The following is a 21,800-nucleotide window of genomic DNA, read 5'->3' as shown; positions in this document are numbered from 1 at the left end:
ACCCTCGTTAAATTCTAATGGCTCGCCATTTCAGCTGCGCTAAAAGGTAAACCCTCTGTAAATAGCGTGGTTTGTATTTCGGTTACGGAACAAACAGAATTTTGAAAGACAAGTGTACTCCATGATCGATGTTAAATAACCAAAGCATTTTGTAAAAACAAGTTAGTCCTTTGTTTGTCTGGGATTTTAAAAAAGGCACATATAACCTGATGCCCATTTTGTTTAAAAAGAAAAAAAAAAACTATATATAAAGAATAATTACAAATGAAAGTATACATGAATGGCTACATGTTGTAGAATGAAATAAAACATTATTAGTTCCTTAACTTGATTAACCTCTATAGATTAATAAGACATGTCTCTTGACAACTTCATAAGTAAACACCTATGCAAGTAAGCCAACTCTAAGAGAATTTCCATTTACCTCACGAATGAAGTTCTGATCATATTTGACAGTGGCGTCAAGAACAATATTTCCTCTTTCCCATCCGACTTTTGTTTTCAGACGAGATTTCAATATATCAACAACAATTAGTTGCCACATAAACTCTCCATTTCTGAAAAAAGGTTAAAAAAATTTATAGGATTTGCAACAAACGACAAAAGTTTTGATGGGAAGAAATCTTCTATTGAGCAAATATAATTTGGCAAAAATAATCATAAAGTATCATTCTAAAAATACATCAATAAGCAGGTAAATATAGGATAAGTAATTTGAATATCTTTTAATAAAGTCTTAGATACTTTTTATGCCTGACCTAAATGGCTCAATCGGAGATGAATATGTCCCAGAGAGGTCTCTGGTTGTGCCCTGAGCGAAGATCTCATAAACGCCTTCTTTCGTATGAATGCTACCACTCAATTTCCCGACGTCCTCGCTCGTAGGGATGAGGTATTCCCAAGTGGTATCAAACGTTTCATATCCTTCTATGGAGGAAGTCAGAGAAACGTGTAGATCTCCTTCTTCAATCCTCGGTAAACTTCCTTTCACCACAAGCTGAGGTGAAAGAAAACAATCTCATACTTAGGGTGATAAGCTTTACATACACTCAGATGGTAACATATCTCCATAACTAAATTGTATTCTAATGTATTTTCCATATAGTAGAAAACTCACATCCCATGTTTAGAAACAAAAATCATTGACATTTCTTTACCTTGGATGTATCTGCACCTTCTGATTGGATAGTTATATTAACTTTTGGCACTGAATCCCATGAAATCAAACCGGCAAACTTCACACTGGCATCGGTGAGTCTATTATCTAGGGACTGTAAGGGTAACTCAGCTATGGCATGGCCCTCAAAACCACCAGAACTTCTCTGAAGATTCACAAAATATATAGATAAATAATCCAATAGATAAATAAGAATCCTATTTCTTACTGAATTTTGTATGTATCAGAGAGACCGGAGACAAATGCATTGAACTCAAAATCAAATGAATTAGGTTTCATGAAACTTATTACATAAATAAATTCCAATTTACATGGAAAAAAAACTGATTCATACAAAATTCATCTTCCAAATAGTACTGGTTTCCACTACCCTATTTTACATCACACATCATTGACTAGTAAAACCTAGAAAGGAATATGCAATATATCAAAATGCATCCTTATCATAGAAGTATCAGCTAATGAGTGTCTACTATGATAAATCACTGACAGGTTCATTTATATCACAATGAGTCATGAACAGGGAAAAAGAGAGTTAAATTTAGATTCTAAATTTTGATAATACCACTCTTGAAAGCATCGCAGGATTAAAGCAAACTAATGAAGGAGCTTCAGGAACTCTACATTTATCAAAAATCAAATAAGGAAATAGAACAGTAACTTTTACCTCAAGGTCCACATTTAGTCGTAAGTTTTTTGTAGGTCCATATTTCATGGTAAGGTCATACCTCACACTGGAATCCGTAGTGTTATCACACAGATCGAGAACGACAGTATGGAGCTCAGGCAACGGGGAATACAATTCAATGGCAATGCGCAGGCGAGGAAGTTGGCCTTGCTCGTAACGAGCCCCAAGGCCATACTGCAGATGCGCGAGAAACAAATAAGTTTTAAAATTCTAAACATTTTGATAAATTAAAACACCATCTCTGAAGCAAATAACCAAAAGCACCAAACATCTTTTTTTGTAATTTGATATTTGTACATGATACATTGTAGGTTTTTTAAATGATGCTTGTATGTAGATCACTTTGAGATATCATTAATAATAGTCTAAAAAAGATAAAATGAAATTTAAGTAATACAAAAGTTGGATATTTGTGATAAATTCTATCACAACGTTGCATACCTTATTATCTCCTATCTGACCAAAAATCCTGGGGTGAACACGAACTTCTGGTTGCAATGTAAATAGGTTTCTAAGTTCTCCTGTTATCACCTAAAGTAATAGAAAATTAAGGGCGATTCTGAGAACTAGGGATTTAAGAATTAAAATTAGAAACAAATGGAATTTATGAAAAGATACTTTTAAAATACTATTCCTCAGATTATGTTAAACAAGTTAGCTGAAAATACTGCCCATTAAACAGCAGAAAAGTTTGATGATACTTAAACTGAAAATGATTGGTCTCATATTTTTAAGAAGATAATCAAAATTGGCAAAATTCCTTATGTCACATTTGGAAATAATTTGAAATGTGAAAGATTGGTACAAATTCATACCTATCAACAAGACTTCATAAAAGAAAATGTAAAACTTTCCTTTTCTTAGGTCTGTACATACATAGTGTCAATATAACGAAAAAATAAAGTATCTTTGAATTTACCATTATCAGACAGTGTTACACATACTCTAGTATTCATGACTGAGATATAGATAGCTATGAAGTAAAATTTTTTTCTGCAGCATAGTCATATTAATGTAATTAGCCTAATGTTCTTACCTGATACCCTGGAAAAGGTGTACGTATAGTGCAGCTGACCAAGAAGTCAGTCAGGGATGTGACTTGGCCAAACAGAATGAAACCAGCGTCGACTTTATCATTCCACTGCACTCTGGCCTCTGTCTGCAAAAGAAAAAAAAAAAAACTAGGTTACCACATCCCTTTTTCAAAGAGAGTAAATAAAAACTGGATAATTTTCCAAATCCTCAGAACGACGTGAAATCGTTACTACTATATTAAATTGAAACTTGATCATTTTAAGAATGGGTTACAGAAAAATATGAAATTAATTACTAAATCACACCTATCTACAATACATTGGAACACCACAGTAATTTCAACCCATGATAACAAAACTCTACATGGCACAAAAAAAAATATCTCAACTTAATGAAAAATTATCTTGAAAGTAAATTAGATCATGAACTATGTGTTGTTAACTCTCACCTTTATATGCTTGTCCTTTGAGTGGCCTAGGATGATGCCCGCCTTACGAAACTCTTCCATGGAGGTCTCTATCAGAATGCCAGCCTTGAAGTGTTGAGGTAAAGTAGCCACTTGACCCTCTATGTGTATTTCCTCATCAGCCCAAAGTACTGCTATCTTTAATTAGAACAACACTGTGATACTCCAAATCGAATAAGTCTACCTTGGTTCAAGTTGTGGCTAATTGAATTAAATCTTGCTTTTTCACGTGGGATTCAAATACAGAATTCTACTGTTGTGTTCAATCAGGTTTTCATTAAAAGTATTGACATTTTCTGATACAGCACTGTCTTCTCGGAAATGCTTTATCCTAGCAATGAGTATAAAAATAAATTCCAAGCATAAAATATAAACCAATTCAAAATTATTACAAAAAAGATCCTACTTTTATATCTCTGGTCCATTCTTCTATATAAAATCTATTCTCAATTTTCTTCCAAATATAACCAGATGTTTTTAGATGGTAAAATCAAAGCATTAGTGAAATCCTAAATGAGTATTTGTTTACATACACTTAGCTTCTCCTCCAAAGCTTGTGGATCATGGTACACATGTATATTGGCCATCAACATGTCTTTCTTTTGTAATGACGACACAGACAAGTTTCCCCTGAGGAAATCATATCCATGGTACATGTCGCCTGAAAAAAAGGAAGATGTTTCATCATTTATGGTACAGTATTACAAATTTATATACTGTATGCATATAATTCAGCATATTATCTATTCTGATAAAATTGTAGTGAATGCAGTATTCCACCTAATTGAGCCAAAAGTCTAATATTACATAAGTGTTTCTGCCAAAAGTACTAAATTACAAGTGATAAACATTTCAGCATACATATAAATGTCGATTCTCCCTAGTGCTAATATAGAGAATCACGCAACTGAAGACATAATAACCTATATACATACACATACATATAACAAGGCACTTCACCCAATTTTGGGGGGTAGCCGACATCAAACAAATGAAACAGAATAGGGGACCTCTCCTCTCTACGTTCCTCCCAGCCTAACAAGGGACTCAACCGAGTTTGGCTGGTACTGCTAGGGGTGCCACAACCCCCCCCCTCCCCCGTTATCCACCACAGATGAAGCTTCATAACGCTAAATCCCCTACTGCTGCTACCTCAGCGGTCTTCCAAGACACCGGAGGAAGCAGCAGGGCCTACCGGAACTGCGTCATAATCACTCGCCATTCATTCCTATTTCTAGCACGCTCTCTTGCCTCTCTCACATCTATCCTCCTATCACCCAGAGCTTCCTTCTCTCCATCCATCCCCCCAAAGCTTGGCCTTCCTCTTGTGCTTCTCTCATCAACTCTTGCATTCATCACCTTCTTTAGCAGACAGCCATTATACAGAGAGTAAAAAATGTTATATAATAACGGTTGTAATTTATATCCAAACTTCAAAAGGAAATGTTGGTCGAGTAAAATTTAGCCAGGAAAACTTTTCATGAGCTGTGTTACAACCAAATTGTCTCCTAGCTAATCCTTATTTATGAAATTATGACAATATATTTTTTTTCAAATAGGGCCTTTATGCCTTGAAGGCATTTGTAAAAGAATGAATTTATTCTTTATATGACCATAATTTTGAATCATAAATTAATAAAAAAAAAAAAGCCCTTCACATTCCTGGCTGTATATAAACATTTAATGTCCCATTGCACATCTTAAGAATGAGATTAGAATGAGTGGAATTTTAGATTATAAAGTTAACAGTCTCTACAAATACTTCCCTATAGACTTGGTCTTATTACTGAAATCACCCAACTGTTGTAAAAGGTAGTTACAGGGAACTGTATTTAACAAGATCACTAATACACGAAATAAAACTCATCACTCATATAATAATTCCAATGAAAAGTTGAGGATTGATTTTACTTACCTCCTGAAGTCAGGGATCTAATCATTCATAATGAATTTCAAACAAAAGACAATTGTATATATCACCACTCCCTACTATGAGATTCAGGGCCTCTGTAACACGGTTTTTTCGCAATAACTTTTTTGCTATGAATTTCATAAATATAACGCTTATTCAGAATGCACATTATATGTACACATAAATTTTGACTATATTCTGCATTACGTAGGTTGAATAAATTTAGTACTTTATTAAGTAAAAGTGACGATTTTTGAAGACGGGCCAACTTACTCAGAGAAAAGGTTTCGAACGCACTCGTTACGTAACTTATGACGGCATTTCTTCTCTCTTTCTCGATCGATGATTGGTTATACGTAACGAAGGCTATACCTCTGCCAACAATAACTCAAAAGTGTAAATAAAAGCAAAGCAGTACACCTTTATGAACTCTGAAACCTCTCCACTGAGAATTGTCATAATGAACAAACGAACAAAATATGTTAATAAATACAAAAACACTTCGATTATTTGTCTAACTCCCAAAATAAGTTTCCTAAGAAATTACAGTCTACTTTATAGGTCACAATCAGATTGACAAGGTGTATGGATTAGTTGGTAATTTTCAAAAACGTAATAGACCAGCTTGATTTGATAACTGCTATATCCAATGTCCAGTAATTTTTATTTATTGTCTAGCTACCTACGTATTTACTGTAAAAAAGAAAAAAATAAATAAATAACTGGTACCATATTTTGGCTTTAAACCTTCACTAGTAATTATCGTCAGAATGATGACTTCACGAGGCTCCACCCACTTTGGCCTCGTTGTAATTCAGGATAACACTGAAGGCTATCATGGGCATTGTTGGATCAGAAAATTTAAATTCTGGCTATAAAAACTAATTTTTCGAGTAGTTGTAAGAAGTGGTAAATGATCCTCAAGGATCCCAGCAGTTGGCCTAAACGTTTAATTCATGTATAGTACTGTTACGGCACTACTGCTACAGTACAGTAGTATTACTACGCTAGCACAAATACCCCACCCACATTTATGTATCGTTCCGCCATTCATAAAGTCTTTGTCATATTCTTTCAATGTGCAATAAGCCATGGCCTCCTCAGAAATTAAGTTTAACTTTAGATGATAGGTTATTTCATTAAGCTGACAAATTATGGCAACTGGGTATGTTATTGCCGATGTTGAAGCTAAAGATAAAGTATGGTATCATTCCTTCATTGCATTATCATCTTTACTACTATTTGTTTGGCTACATGTAGTAATTATTTTAAAGGATAAATGAATTATGTTCACTTCACTTTTATAAATTCCCATTAGATGTACAAATAAAACTCCTAAAACTATTCAGGATTTATTTATAAAATGCAGTCATGCCCAAAACATAGCTAACACGGTTGGTCTGACGGAGATTTTAGCACAAAAATCTTATTTTAACAAAAATAGTTATATAAAGACTGTTTACATACAATCCCTCTCTTTCTCTCTCTTTTGGTGGCATAGTGAATAGTTAATGGAAATGTTCAAAAGCCTGAATGACATTACAAGTATTATAATCATATTACGCTAAATACAAATCAGACTATGAACATTGGATTTAAACTAGAAACTGAATAATTACCTATTCAGGCGATAGTAAATATGGCCACGGGCTTTCTCTTGACTGTATAAAGTTGTAATTCGTAAGACAAATGCAGTTTTGCAACCACGGGGGCAATTCCAAATCCTGTTATGGGTTTCAGAGCCGATGGAACAAGGTGAATGGGTGTCTGGTGGATGGGCGGGGCAAAATTTTGTCAATAGGTGTTTACATTGCTTACGTAGTGAATGTTTTCGACTCTTGGCTCGTTATCACTGGCCATGGCGTCGGCTAGATCATTTTTACTCTATAAAAATTAAAACTATCGGGTTTAGGTTATTGATAATGCTGACAAAATTTGTGTGTGGTTGTAAAATATACATAAGTCAACTTTCAGCTACATCCGATGCTTTGATAAGGAGCAAAGTCCAAAAAACCGTGTTACAGAGGCCCTGAATCTCTTAGTAGTTGCCTATCATCATCATTATTATTATCATTATTATTATTATTATTATTATTATTATTATTATTATTATTATTATAATAATTATTATTATTATAATTATTATTATTATTAGTATTATTATAATCATCATCATTATTATTATTATTATCATTATTGTTAGCTAAGCTACAACCCCAGTTGGTGAAGTAGAATGCTATAAGGGAAAGGACACCAACAGGGAAAAATAGCCAAATGAGGAAAGGAAATAAAGAAATAAACAAACTTTGAGAGAAGTAATGAACAATCAAAATAACATATTTTAGAAACAGTAATAACATTAAAATAGATCTTTCATAAATAAACTATAAAGAGACTTATGGCAGCCTGTTCAACATAAAACACATTTGCTGCAAAACTAAACTTTTGAAGTTCCTGATTAAGTTCCACTTACTTAGGAAGATTGCAACAGGGAAGTAAAGACAATCATTTTCCTGTTTTCTGGATGAAAAGTTCTGAAATGACTTCCATACCTGCAAGTATTACTTCATATTCATGTCCTTCCCATTTGGCTTTAGCTCGCATATCTGAGGCCAAGGGCAGGAGAGAAAAGTCAACAGCGGCAGACATCAAGCTGTAACCCTCAATCGTAGTCCGGACTTGACCAAAGAGCGAATACCTCAGAATATCGTTCATACTGTCGTCTTTGCCTTCAAATGTAATTTCCAGTCGATCTTTGTCCCACTATGGATAAAAAAAAAGTATCCGTAACTATCAGAGAAATTTGTAATATGGCTGTGTTAAGTGAGCAAGTCTTGATAGTAAAAGGAGTCTGTAAAAAAGTAACCTTAAGTTTTCTTTTGTGTTCAATTATGTTTGTAATGAAATTATTTTGAATAATTCTAAAGAATTCTTAGTCAATTGAGAAAGGAAACATTCGTCCCTCGCACCAACAGACCGTCAAGAATTAGCAGTTAACACATATTACTTATCTAGACTCGTTACCCAGTCACAGGTGCTGTTTCTTATGCTGCAATCTATAGTATTATGTTTAATTCAAATAACCTTGTTATATGTATCAAACTTTTTATGCTTTGTTTTTGGGTCTTTAATACAGTTGCAGATGGGATTTTGACTTTTAATAACTCAATTAGTCTTTGCTCTTATGAAAAATGTGTAAATGAGGGTTGCAACCAGTAAAAAGAGTATTTAGTAACCGTTTACCTATTTTCTTTTAATACTGGCTATATTTAGTAGCTGTTTACCTATTTTCTATTAATACTGGCTGTCTTAAAAGTGTACTTCTCCTTGGGGGAAATTTGCATCACCCTGTATACATTCTAGTAGCTTCCAAGATCACAGAGAGTTTGACTTGTTCTGACTCGGTTGGATTTAGTAAAATTTCAGGTAATTAACACCTGTAGGAAACATGAAGACTTACCTATCCTTAGAGTGCTTGATAGCTATCTATAGTGTTAACTCATTAACCCTTTTGGAATTTTCCAACCCTTAATCCCCAGGGTATTTTTTTTTTTCAAGCACATTTTGCAATATTTATTTTCTAAATTGCTCTAACAGCCTTAATTTTTGTCATAGAGAGGTCAGGTTGGTCTCATTCTTTTGGAAAATGCCTGAAATTTCTCATAAAGTTATCAAGAATATGCAAAAAAAAGATGTAAATAGCAGTTTTTCGCAATGACGTGCCAGTACATCCATGGGGGTAAAGGGATGAGTTTTGTGAAACGTACCAGTACGTCCATTGGGGGAAAAGGGTTAAGAAATTTTCAATATAGTGTACGTATCTGGGTTTCTTTCTGAAACATACTTGGTGAGTATTCCTTCCAATAAAATACCTTAAATAGTTAAGGCAACAATTTCACTCACCATTATATAGAAGTTCATATCAAGAACTCCGACAGTTTTCTCTATGATAGCTCCAGTGCTAGCACTTATGAGACCCTCAAAAGAGGAGCTCACGTCCAACTTGGTCTCTATCCTGAAGGTAGAATTGTCAATCCTCTTTCGTGCTAAGAGTTGCATATCGATAAACTCATTGTCATGCCAGCCAGCTTTCATAGTGCCTTCAATGTGATCAGGGTCACGGAAATACCTGTAGAAAATGTGTTCTTTCAATATTTACAATTTATTCAAGTTCCCCAAATAGCATAAAGACTGAAATGATAGGATGTTTTTATTCACTTACTAAGATCATGTATTTTTGAAGGTAAAGACAATAGAAAAATTATTATTCTTTTTAAAATTTTACGAGAAAGTGTCAATTAAACTGAAGTCCTGGAAAATAATTAAACAGATGAAACATATTTTCTATGATGTAATGACATGATTATGAGCTTACATAACCACCTACATGGTATTACGAATAGGCTTTTATAGCCAACATAACTTTCATGAAAGCATTTTACAGATTTATAAGTAAAATTCTTATTTGTTCCCATGTATGACAAAATTCCTTCCGTGGCATCACCTTATTATGAAAATCATTTAAGAATCTGGATATATATACATCAGAAAATATGCTGTAAAGATTAATCATAAAGACACACTTACTTGATTTCAAGACAATTCTTCTTCCAGTGCACGAATGGCGTACTGATATCGAAGTTACCGTAAAGTTCAGCAGTATGACCTCTTCTCAGACGCATCGTGAAGTTCGTCGTTATGGCTTGAATGCTGCGACTGCTTTCCATCCAACTGATGCCACCCTCATTCCTGTGTTCCCAAATTAAGTCTTCACCTATAAACTGCACTGTGCAGATGTTGGAAAAATTATTAAATACAAACATGGCAATCTAAAATGATGCTCACTCCTCTGAAATAGGAAGATTATGAAAAGTTGATGACATAGTTTATCATCAGTTTCTCACTATTTACATTAATACTATGAATATTTTCCTGGAACTTCAGTTCCTTACTATCTACCTAACATTTTATGAATATTTTTTCTAGAATTTCAGGTAAAAAAGCTTAACCAAAACATAACTGACAGACCTTTTTATGAAATATTTTGTTATTAATTCTAAGTCCAAGTTCTGACTGATAACAGTTCAAGCCAGTGAAATTTTCTGATCAATCACTCTTGAGTTTTATCTTATATCGATCTTTCTTTTTTCTTCATAATTTGCATAAGAATCTTTTGTCAACATTATTTGTTTAGAGAAAATGTTTAATAAATAAAAAAATGACAATAACAGTTTTCTTTTCATTACTTGACGATCTCGCTTACTGATTATATCCTATTTTACTGTACATATTATATGATCTACCTTACTGATTATATCCAAGTTTACTGTACATATTACTGAATTTCAAACTGATTTCCTCAAAGTTTTCAATGATCAAGAAATAAGGAAATAAAAGTTACTGCAAGAAATTCATGTTATGGTTATAAATTTTTCCTCCTCTTGCAGTAACTTTTATTTTCTTATTTCTTGATCATTAAAAACTCTGAGGGGATCAGTTTGAAATACAGTAATATGTACAGTCTTCTTCTTCTTCTCCTTTGTCTACATCTTTTCCCACCTTTATGTGGGGTCGATGTTTCTGGCCAGCATTCTCCATCTACCTCTGTTCCACACTTCATCACTGGTTAATCCCTTTGATCGAAGGTCATCCTTGATACAGTCCATCCACCTTCGCTTTGGTCATGTCATGAGAAGAGATGAACAATATATTGGGAGGAGAGTGATGGAAATGGAGGTACAGGGAACGAGAAGGAGAGGGAGACCAAAGCGAAGGTGGATGGACTGTATCAAGGATGATCTTCGATCAAAGGGACTAACTGGTGATGAAGTGTGGGACAGAGGTAGATGGAGAATGCTGACCAGAAACATTGACCCCACATAGAAGTGGGAAAAGATGTAGACAAAGATAATACAAAATTAAGATCATAATTGAGCTTGATATTCCCTTATCAACATTTAAAAAATAGATGACTCACAGAATTTGTGGGTCTTCCAGTTCGAACGATACTGCTGTCCCAAGAAGAATAGTTGACCGTCCATAGTGAATGTGAACTCTTGGTCACTCGGGGTTTCGTATAAAACATCAAAAACCAGTTTTTGATTTGGATCCCTGTTGATATAAACAAAACATGACCATCTTAATCTTTTTATAAATAATAAATCAAAATGATAAAAAACTGTCTTGGTAGTTAGGCGACAACTGACAACCGACTTATCTCTGATAGGGGAAGAAGTCTGTACTATTCCTGCAACCCCAAGGTATGAGATTCTTCCATTTTAATCTAAATCTATGGCCTTTTAGATAATTGATCACAACATAATTTCATTTGTCTATTTATTACTTCTTGAATCTAACTGATTTTATCCAGACCTTTAAATGAGATTGGAATTCAAAGATTATGATGTGCATATGTCAATTATATTATATGAAATATATAAAAGATGTTCTTATTACTTCTTTCTCCTTGACTGAAATGTGACTGATTGGTAGGCCTGTCTCAAGTAATTTGCTTCTAGATTTTAGGATACCAAAATCAAATATAACATCTGTCTGGGTAAAGACAGTCCATGTATTCTTAGGAATTTAGTAGTATTTTGCAAATGTTCACATACACATACAGTATATATATATATATATATATATATATATATATATATATATATATATATATATATATATATATATATATATATATATATATATATATATATATATATATATATATATATATATATATATATATATATATATATGTGTATATTCATATATATACACACACACACACACACACACACACACATATATATATATATATATATATATATATATATATATATATATATATATATATATATATATATATATATATATATGTATATATCGCCATTTCTTTCATAAAAGGCTTAATCCGGGGAATCTAAAGAAACTACTCATTGACCCACAAAGGCAATTTTGTATTGCCCTTAATGAAAATACGTATATTGATATACACTCATGTATATCTGTATGTTTGTATGTGTATACATACGTATATACTCATACATATACATACACACACATACAGTATATATATATATACATATATATATATGCCTATACATACATACATGAATTCCTGATATGGAATATGACTTACCTGTTGGCATCCCACTTCAAAAGGGCTTGAAAACCATATTGATGAGACTGTAGAATATCAGCAATTACACTCACGTGAATGTCTCGCTGCCTGAAAATACAGTAATATCAATTAATACGGAACAACAATACTTTAAAAGAGAAAATGACTGAAAGGATGCAATGAATAATTTGCAAATTGCAGCTAACAGTACAACTCACCTATCCAAATGCAAGTCGTTGGTGATGGTGATAACATTCCCTATGCTTATTTCGGTGTTTGACGTATACAGTTGGCCAGGAAGATGGACTTCCAAGTTGACTGTGTGAGTTTGAGCCAATAGATGGTCCCTTCCATGGGTGTAACCAATGCTGACCCCATATTTCTGTCCACTGTTTGTGAGTACCTGGAATGGAAAACTAATTCTGAAACTTAAATAATTCTGAAACATTTATTCATGATCATTGCATAGAAAATATATAAACATACCATTAGCTAGATACTATCACGTAGTAATTAGATATCTTGATTAATGTTACTAAATCTTATTAGCATAAGAGTGAGTCAGATCATCACCAATATATAAAATTAATCTTGGAAGATTTTAAAGTTTAATCTTCAAAATGAATACCCATTTAAGAGGTAACACGCTCCCCTTGCATTCACAAGACAGCAGATTGAGTTGTGCCTTGGACCTTGAATTTAAGCTATGTACTTGGGAGGTTACTGTTGGGGTTGGGCACAACAGTGGGAGACTTTAATGCCCAGCTGATGTTCTGATGATCATCTATTCAGAATTTAACCTTCAGATGTTTCATTTGTTATCATGCGATATGTTTAAACGAAGATATTAACTCTTCGACAGATACTTACATGCGTGACAAGACTCATTCCTCTTTCATTAGAATGAAAAGTGGAATTTATTCGTATCAATCCATAAGATGGAAAAGTGATGTCCAACAAGAGATTGTGCAAATTTTCAAGGCGTGTAGAAAGGTCCCCATAAGCACCACTCAATTCTATTCTGGTATCACTTCCAGATTTTGCCTCACCTTCGAACTAGAAAGAGATTTGGGGTTTTCATTAATATGTTATTTTCATTAGTAAAATAAATTTTTGAATATACTTACCCGATAATCATGTAGCTGTCAACTCCGTTGCCCGACAGAAATCTAAGGAGGGATACGCCAGCTATCACAATACTAGAAGGGGGTGTACTAACAGCGCCACCTGTGGCCAGGTACTCAAGTACTTCTTGTTGACACCTCCTCAATTATTCCTCGATCCCACTGGTTCTTTATGGGGAGGAAGGGAGGGTCAATTAAATCATGATTATCGGGTAAGTATATTCAAAAATTTATTTTACTAATGAAAATAACATTTTTCAATATTAAACTTACCCGATAATCATGTAGCTGATTCGCACCCAGGGGGGTGGGTGAAAACCAGTGAACAAGATTAAAGGATAGCCAAGTATCCCCACATTTCATATAACAGTTATCTCTAATAACAAATGAAATAATAAGTACCTGGTAAGGAAGTCGAATTGAACCGTTACTCTGCCTCTTTTTAAGTTCGTCTTCCTTACTGAGCGCAGCGTTCCTCTTGGAGGCTGAATCAACCCAAGGTGCTAAAGTATATAGGGTTGCAACCCCTACTAAAGGACCTCTACACAACCTTTAACCCAGGCGCTTCTCAAGAATGAATTGACCACCCGCCAAATCAAAAGGATGCGGAAGGCTTCTTAGCCTACCGTAACAACCATAAAAACAACAAAAGAATTCAAGAGAAAAGTTAAAAAGGTTATGGGATTAAGGGAATGTAGTGGCTGAGCCCTCACCTACTACTGCACTCGCTGCTACGAATGGTCCCAGGGTGTAGCAGTTCTCGTAAAGAGACTGGACATCTTTCAGATAAAAAGATGCAAACACTGACTTGCTCCTCCAATAGGTTGCATCCATTACACTCTGCAGAGAACGGTTTTTATTAAAGGCCATCGAAGTAGCTACGGCTCTTACTTCGTGGGTCCTTACCTTCAGCAATGCAAGGTCTTCCTCCTTTAAGTGAGAATGTGCTTCTCTGATCAGAAGCCTTATATAATACGAAAGCCCATTCTTGGACATGGGTCTCGAGGGTTTCTTGATGGCACACCATAAGGCTTCTGACTGTCCTCGGAGAGGTTTAGACCTCTTTAGATAATATTTGAGAGCTCTGACAGGGCAAAGAACTCTCTCAAGTTCGTTACCTACCATGTTGGAAAGGCTAGGTATCTCGAACGATCTAGGCCAAGGACGTGAAGGAAGCTCGTTCTTTGCTAGGAATCCAAGCTGGAAAGAACATGTAGCAGACTCGGTCGTGAAACCAATGTTCTTGCTGAAGGCATGAACCTCACTGACTCTTTTAGCTGTTGCCAGGCAAACGAGAAAAAGAGTCTTGAGGGTAAGGTCCTTAAATGAAGCTGACTGGAGAGGTTCGAACCTAGATGTCATAAGGAACCTTAAGACTACGTCTAAATTCCAGCCTGGAGTGGAAAGACGACGATCTTTAGACGTCTCAAAAGACTTAAGAATGTCTTGAAGGTCCTTGTTGGAAGACAGGTCCAAACCTCTATGGCGGAGAACTGAGGCCAACATACTCCTATATCCCTTAATCGTAGGAGCTGAAAGGGATCTCTCATTTCTAAGATGAAGCAGGAAGTCAGCTATTTGGGTCACAGAGGTATTGGTAGAGGATATTGAATTGGCTCTACACCAGCTTCGGAAGACCTCCCACTTAGACTGGTAGACCCTACGAGTGGAAACCCTCCTTGCTCTGGCAATAGCCCTGGCTGCCTCCTTCGAAAAGCCTCGAGCTCTAGCGAATCTTTCGACAGTCTGAAGGCAGTCAGTTGAAGAGCGTGGAGGTTTGGATGTAACCTGTCTACGTGAGGTTGACGTAGAAGGTCCACTCTTAGAGGTAGAGTCCTGGGGAAGTCTACTAGCCATTGTAGTACCTCTGTGAACCATTCTCTTGCAGGCCAAAGGGGAGCAACCAGCGTCAGCCGTGTCCCTTCGTGCGAGACGAATTTCTGCAGAACCTTGTTGATTATCTTGAACGGAGGGAATGCGTACAGGTCGAGATGGGACCAGTTCAGTAGAAAGGCATCCACATGAACTGCTGCAGGGTCTGGAACAGGAGAACAAAACAGAGGAAGTCTCTTGGTCATGGAGGTGGCAAACAGATCTATGGTAGGTTGACCCCACAAGGTCCAAAGTCTGTTGCACACACTCTTGTGGAGGGTCCATTCCGTGGGAATGACCTGATTCCTTCTGCTCAGACGATCTGCTGACACGTTCATATTGCCCTGGATGAACCTCGTGACTAGAGAGAGGTTTCGACTTCTTGACCAAATGAGGAGGTCCCTTGCGATCTCGTAAAGGCTCCTCGAATGGGTCCCCCCTTGCTTGGAGATGTAAGCCAAGGCTGTGGTGTTGTCCGAGTTCACCTCCACCACTTTGCCTAGCAGGAGGGACTTGAAGTTCAACAGGGCTAGATGAACTGCCAGCAGTTCCTTGCAGTTGATGTGGAGAGATCGTTGTTCCTCGTTCCACATTCCGGAGCATTCCTTTCCGTCCAAGGTTGCACCCCAGCCCGAGTCCGATGCATCTGAGAAGAGATGAAGATTGGGGGTCTGAATGGCCAAGGATAGACCCTCTCTGAGAAGAAGGTTGTGCTTCCACCACAGGAGAGTGGTCTTCATCTCTTGGTTGATAGGGATAGAGATTGCTTCCAGGGTAGAACTCTTGTCCCAATGAGCTGCAAGGTGGAATTGAAGAGGGCGGAGGTGGAGTCTGCCCAGCTCGACAAACAGGGCTAGTGACGAGAGAGTCCCTGTGAGACTCATCCACTGTCTCACTGAGCAACTGTTCCTCTTCAGCATGCTCATGATGCACTCTAGGGCTTGGCTTATCCTGGGGGCCGATGGAAAAGCCCGAAAACTCTGACTCTGAATTTCCATTCCCAGATACACGATGGATTGTGAGGGAATGAGTTGAGATTTTTCCAAATTGACTAATAGACCCAGGTCTCTGATAAGGTCTAAAGTCCAATGAAGATTCTCCAGACAACGACGACTCGAGGAGGCTCTCAACAGCCAGTCGTCTAGGTAGAGGGAGGCTCTGATGTTTGACAAGTGAAGGAACTTGGCTAAATTCCTCATCAGAAGGGTAAAGACCATAGGAGCTGTGCTTAGGCCAAAACACAGGGCTTGGAATTGGTAGACGACCTTTCCGAAGACGAATCTTAGGAAAGGTTGGGAGTCTGGATGAATCGGAACGTGAAAATAAGCATCTTTCAAGTCCAATGAGACCATCCAGTCCTCCTGTCTGACCGCTGCTAAAACCGACTTGGTCGTCTCCATCGTGAACGTCAGCTTGGTGACATACTCGTTGAGAGCGCTGACGTCCAGGACAGGTCTCCAACCTCCTGTCTTCTTGGCCACAAGAAAGAGGCGGTTGTAGAAGCCCGGGGATTGATGGTCCCGGACTACAACCACAGCCTTCTTCTGCACAAGAAGCGACACCTCCTGGTGCAAAGCTAGCCTCTTGTCCTCCTCTTTGTAGTTGGGAGAGAGGTTGATGGGCGAAGTGGTCAGAGGTGGTTGAAGGAAGAATGGAATCCTGTAACCGAACCTCAGCCAACTGACAGACTGTGCGTCTGCACCTCTCATCTCCCAAGCTCGCCAGAAGGTCTTGAGTCTGGCTCCTACTGTCGTCTGGAGAATCGGAGAGTCAGTGTTTTCCTTTGGATGGCTTGGATCCTTTCCTGGACTTGCCTCTGTAAGAGTCTGGACGGGAGCTTCCTCGGCTGGGGGCTCTACCACGAAAGGGCGGTATGAATCTAGTCGCAGGGGTATCAGTCACTGGGGAGCGGTAAGTCTTAGGGGCTGAGGTGGAAGCCTTAGACTTACGAGCCGAAGAAGCCACAAGATCGTGCGTGTCTTTCTGAATCAAAGCAGCCGACAAATCTTTAATGAGCTCTTCGGGAAAAATAAACTTCGAAAGAGGAGCAAACAGAAGTTGTGAACGTTGGCAAGGGGTAATGCTGGCGGAAAGGAAAGAACACAGCTGTTCCCTTTTCTTCAAAACCCCTGACACGAACAAGGACGCTAGCTCGCCCGATCCGTCTCTGATGGCCTTATCCATACAGGACATTAACAGCATGGCAGAATCTTTGTCCGTATGGGAGGTTTTCTTGCTGAGGGCCCCCAGGCACCAGTCTAGAAAATTAAACATTTCAAACGCTCTAAACACTCCTTTAAGCAAGTGATCCAAGTCCGAAAAGGTCCAACACACTTTTGAGCGTCTCATAGCAGATCTTCGAGGCGAGTCTACCAGACTTGAGAAGTCAGCCTGGGCAGAGGCAGGTATTCCCAAGCCTGGTGCTTCCCCTGTGGCATACCAAACGCTCGCTTTCGAAGTGAGCTTCGTTGGAGGGAACATGAAGGAAGTCTTGCCAAGAAGTTGCTTAGACTGCAGCCATTCCCCTAGGATCCTAAAAGCCCTCTTGGAGGATCTAGCTAGGACAAGCTTGGTATAGGAAGACTGAGCTTGTTGCACTCCCAGCGAAAACTCAGATGGTGGAGAGCGGGGTATAGCTGAGACAAAATGGTCTGGATAAACCTCCCTGAGAAGAGCCAAGACCTTGCGAAAATCAAGAGACTGTGGAGAGGGTCTGGAGTCGTCCACGTCCGAAGAGGGATCAAGGTGTGCTTCCTCATCATCCGAAATCTCAACCCCAGAATGAGGCGACGGGATCGGATACGAATGCTGAACCGCAGAGTCAGAACGAGCAGGAACAACAACAGAGGTGGAAGGAGGAGGTGCAGCAAGTTCCTGTTCCTGTGGTATGAGTGAAGCGTGAATAGATCGAGGCTGTGCAGAACAAGGTAAAGTTCCAGCAAGCAGAGATGTCTGAGTAGCAGGATCAGGGTGCACGGGTAGAGCTCGGTGCAGCAGCTGAGCAGACTGACTCACAGGTGGAAGAGGTTCAACATCGTACGCCTGGCAGATGGAGCTGCGACTGGGTGCAGCGAGTGCAGGCGGGTGCAGCACAGGCTGAACCGGTGCATGAGGCTGGTGCACCACCGGTGCAGGCGGGTGCAGCAAAGGCTGAACGGGTGCAGGAGGTTGGTGCACCACCGGTGCAGGCGGGTGCAGCACAGGCTGAACGGGTGCAGGAGGTTGGTGCACCACCGGTGCAGGCGGGTGCAGCACAGGTTGAACGGGTGCAGGAGGTAGGTGCACCACCGGTGCAGGAGGGTGCAGCACAGGCTGAACCGGTGCAGGAGATAGGTGCACCACAGGTGCAGGAGGTGCAGCACTCTCAGCACGACACTCACGCATCAGGTCCGAAAGCTGAGCTTGCATGGACTGAAGCATAGACCACTTGGGATCAGCAGAGACAGTAGCAGACTGAGGTAAAGCCATAACAGTGGTTGCACCACCGGTGCAGCTCTGTTGTACCTTACTCCTCTTGGGCGGAGTACAATCGCTAGAAGACTGAGGAGAGTCAGAGCTGAGCCAACGACTGCAACCTGGCTGAGCACTCGTGGGTTGGACTCTGCGTTTAAGAGGTCTAGAGACCTGAGACCAACGATTCTTCCCCGAGAGAAGATCAGCGGACGAGCGGAAGACGGGCTCAATCGTCTGCAAGTGGGAGTGACGGTCTGTGGTAGACACGCCCGCAACCACTGAGGATGATTCTGTGCGCCTAACAAGGCCTGCCGAACCCTTATGCCCTTCGACATTGCTTCTCCCCTGGGCTTGGGAGCTTGCAAGAGGTCCCGGACTGGGAGAACGACTGGCTCGCACAGAAAAATCCCCACGCACCACACTGGCACTAACACTAGTACAAGGCACTGCACCGACACTAGCACTCGTCACAGCACTGGCACTAACTTCACCCACTGCACTCTTGGCCTTCAACTCTTTCACTTCGGCCATCAGAGACTTATGGTCACTTACCACTGACTCTACCTTATCGCCTAAAGCCTGAATAGCACGTAAAACCACTGACATATCAGGCGGAGGGCACACAGTAGGATCGGGGGTAGCCACTACAGGGGTAGGATCAGGAAGAGGATCATGAGATGAGGAAAATAAAGAAGAGTGAGAAGAACTCCTCCTAGCTCTAATTCTCTCTAACTTAGAAGAATACTTTAAAAGTCGGACAAAATCCAATTCCGAAAGACCGGCGCATTCCTCACATCGATTTTCTAACTGACAGGGTCTGTCCCTACAGTCAGAACAAGCGGTGTGAGGATCTACCGAGACCTTCGGAATACGTCTATTGCAAGACCTACAACGTCTATGGGAGGGGGCTTGCGAAATGTCAGACATTTTGTTTTCAAGAGAAGTCAAAGGGAGATCCAAAAAACAAGCAAAAATTCGTTAACCGTTAAACTGAATTAAATAAAAGCTATCTAGCTAATATCAGAAGGTTTCCAGTAATGCGACAGCCGTAAATCAAAGAGAATACATCACCAAATAAGCGAGAATAAACTCGAAGACCATGAGCGTATCCCAGAACGTCTAGCCGGAGGCACGACAGAGGAATAATTGAGGAGGTGTCAACAAGAAGTACTTGAGTACCTGGCCACAGGTGGCGCTGTTAGTACACCCCCTTCTAGTATTGTGATAGCTGGCGTATCCCTCCTTAGATTTCTGTCGGGCAACGGAGTTGACAGCTACATGATTATCGGGTAAGTTTAATATTGAAAACTATTTTTTACTTGATAAGTAAACCAGAAGCTCCCAAATGCTACAAGTAATTAGCTTCTGAAGAAGTCTACTAAAATAGAAAAAATAAATGTTTTTCCAAAAACAGGTAACAATAAAAAATATGCTATAAAATTGTTGATGTTATATTCTAATTACCGGTATACAGTTAAACTAAATAATTAACCAAGATACAAAAAAAAAAAAGTGGAATTTACTCACAGTGTAAATCTTGCTTCTCTTTTCTTTAACTTGGCCATTAACTTCGAGGTCAGCAGTGTCTGGAATTTTGATGAACCACGACCCCTCAACTTCCACGTATTCAATTAACTCCTTTTTTAGATGCAGACGAGATACAACTTCTTTGGCTGTAAAAAAAAAAAAGATGGTCAGCTTACAATTAATATTAAAGTGTATCAGTTAATATATCTCATAAACAGAGGTATATTAAATTTCTATTGCATAATTCAGGATCATTACTCACTCACCGAGAACGATTTGCTTACAGTAATTACGAATATCAACAATTACAACGAGTGTTAAATTGTAAATAATAAATTACTCACCTGTTGCATATTGGACAATAAAGCCTGTGTTAAGTATATGGTCATCATGGAACCAGTCTAGACCTACTTTGAGGTCCAAATTACTCTTGGGGTGCTGGAAACAAAATGAAGAATATGCAAAATAATTTCCATGTTTTATGAATACTGCATACACAACTCTTTATTTTACTTTACAAAAAAAAAAAAACCTTATTTTCAAGTTCAGGTAGAAATCTAAGCGTTGATTAGTGATGGTATAAGGATAAAATTGGATTGAGGATGGAAACCTGTTCTCTAACTAAATCTTTACCCAAAAGGACGTACTGGTACGTTTCACAAAACTCATCCCTTTACCCCCATGGACGTACCGGTACGTCCTTGCAAAAAAATGCTATTCAATTTTTTTTTTTTTTTGCATATTTTTGATAATTTTTTGAGAAACTTCAGGCATTTTCCAAGAGAATGAGACCAACCTGACCTCTCTATGACAAAAATTAAGGCTGTTAGAGCAATTTGAAAAAAATATACTGCAAAATGTGTTTGAAAAAAAATAACCCTTGGGGGTTAAGGGTTAGAAATTTCCAAATAGCCCGGGGGTAAAAGGGTTAAGGATCAGGATCAATTAAATACAGTAATTAGAAACAATTCTGTTACATTCAGAATTACAGAAATGTTAATTTATGAAAATTTAACAATTCAGAAAACCTAATGGGATTTACAAACAAAATAAAATCAAAATTTCTAAAGGCGAATAACAGTGGAAAATGTAATAAAAATAGACAAAGATCAAGTAAGAAATTTGTTGTATGATGAAAATAAAGAAGAGGAGAGGTGTCAATACATTAAAGCTTTCAACAGGTGAATTTCTCTGGTTAACAATTTTGAAACTGCGGTGGTCATTTGCTGTTTGTAAGACCACTTATTCAAAGAAATTTCATTCAATTCTAATAGAACAGTTAAAATACGTACAACTTCAAAGCTCAAACATCTTGAAAATGGTTCTTTGTTGAGTAGATTTACGGAAGTCTCATTTCATGGTCTATACAACTTATTTATTTGACATATTTAACATCATTATAATTTAAGTTTTATTATTCTTCATT

General features: G+C 38.2%; 1 protein-coding gene across 2 annotated transcripts in view; it reads right to left on the bottom strand.

Annotated features, from left to right (window-relative positions):
* LOC137654743 (uncharacterized) overlaps positions 1-21,800 on the bottom strand; it is a 156,342-nt gene that overhangs the window by 69,091 nt on the left and 65,451 nt on the right. For both annotated transcript variants that reach the window (XM_068388660.1, XM_068388661.1), the window contains exons 28-44: positions 20,719-20,812; positions 20,375-20,520; positions 13,269-13,454; positions 12,617-12,801; positions 12,417-12,506; positions 11,256-11,389; positions 9,866-10,064; positions 9,182-9,407; positions 7,831-8,041; positions 3,900-4,027; positions 3,349-3,504; positions 2,902-3,024; positions 2,307-2,396; positions 1,845-2,039; positions 1,158-1,322; positions 759-997; positions 425-557 (exon numbers count right to left, since the gene is read on the bottom strand). In XM_068388660.1, coding sequence (XP_068244761.1) covers positions 425-557; positions 759-997; positions 1,158-1,322; positions 1,845-2,039; positions 2,307-2,396; positions 2,902-3,024; positions 3,349-3,504; positions 3,900-4,027; positions 7,831-8,041; positions 9,182-9,407; positions 9,866-10,064; positions 11,256-11,389; positions 12,417-12,506; positions 12,617-12,801; positions 13,269-13,454; positions 20,375-20,520; positions 20,719-20,812 — 2,700 coding nt within the window. The remainder of the gene's footprint in view (positions 1-424; positions 558-758; positions 998-1,157; positions 1,323-1,844; positions 2,040-2,306; positions 2,397-2,901; positions 3,025-3,348; positions 3,505-3,899; positions 4,028-7,830; positions 8,042-9,181; positions 9,408-9,865; positions 10,065-11,255; positions 11,390-12,416; positions 12,507-12,616; positions 12,802-13,268; positions 13,455-20,374; positions 20,521-20,718; positions 20,813-21,800) is intronic.

This window comes from Palaemon carinicauda, chromosome 15 (assembly GCF_036898095.1).
Source record: "Palaemon carinicauda isolate YSFRI2023 chromosome 15, ASM3689809v2, whole genome shotgun sequence".
NCBI classification, from domain to species: domain Eukaryota; kingdom Metazoa; phylum Arthropoda; class Malacostraca; order Decapoda; family Palaemonidae; genus Palaemon; species Palaemon carinicauda.
Note: the sequence above shows the minus strand (reverse complement) of the source record. Positions and strands in the feature narration are given on the sequence as shown.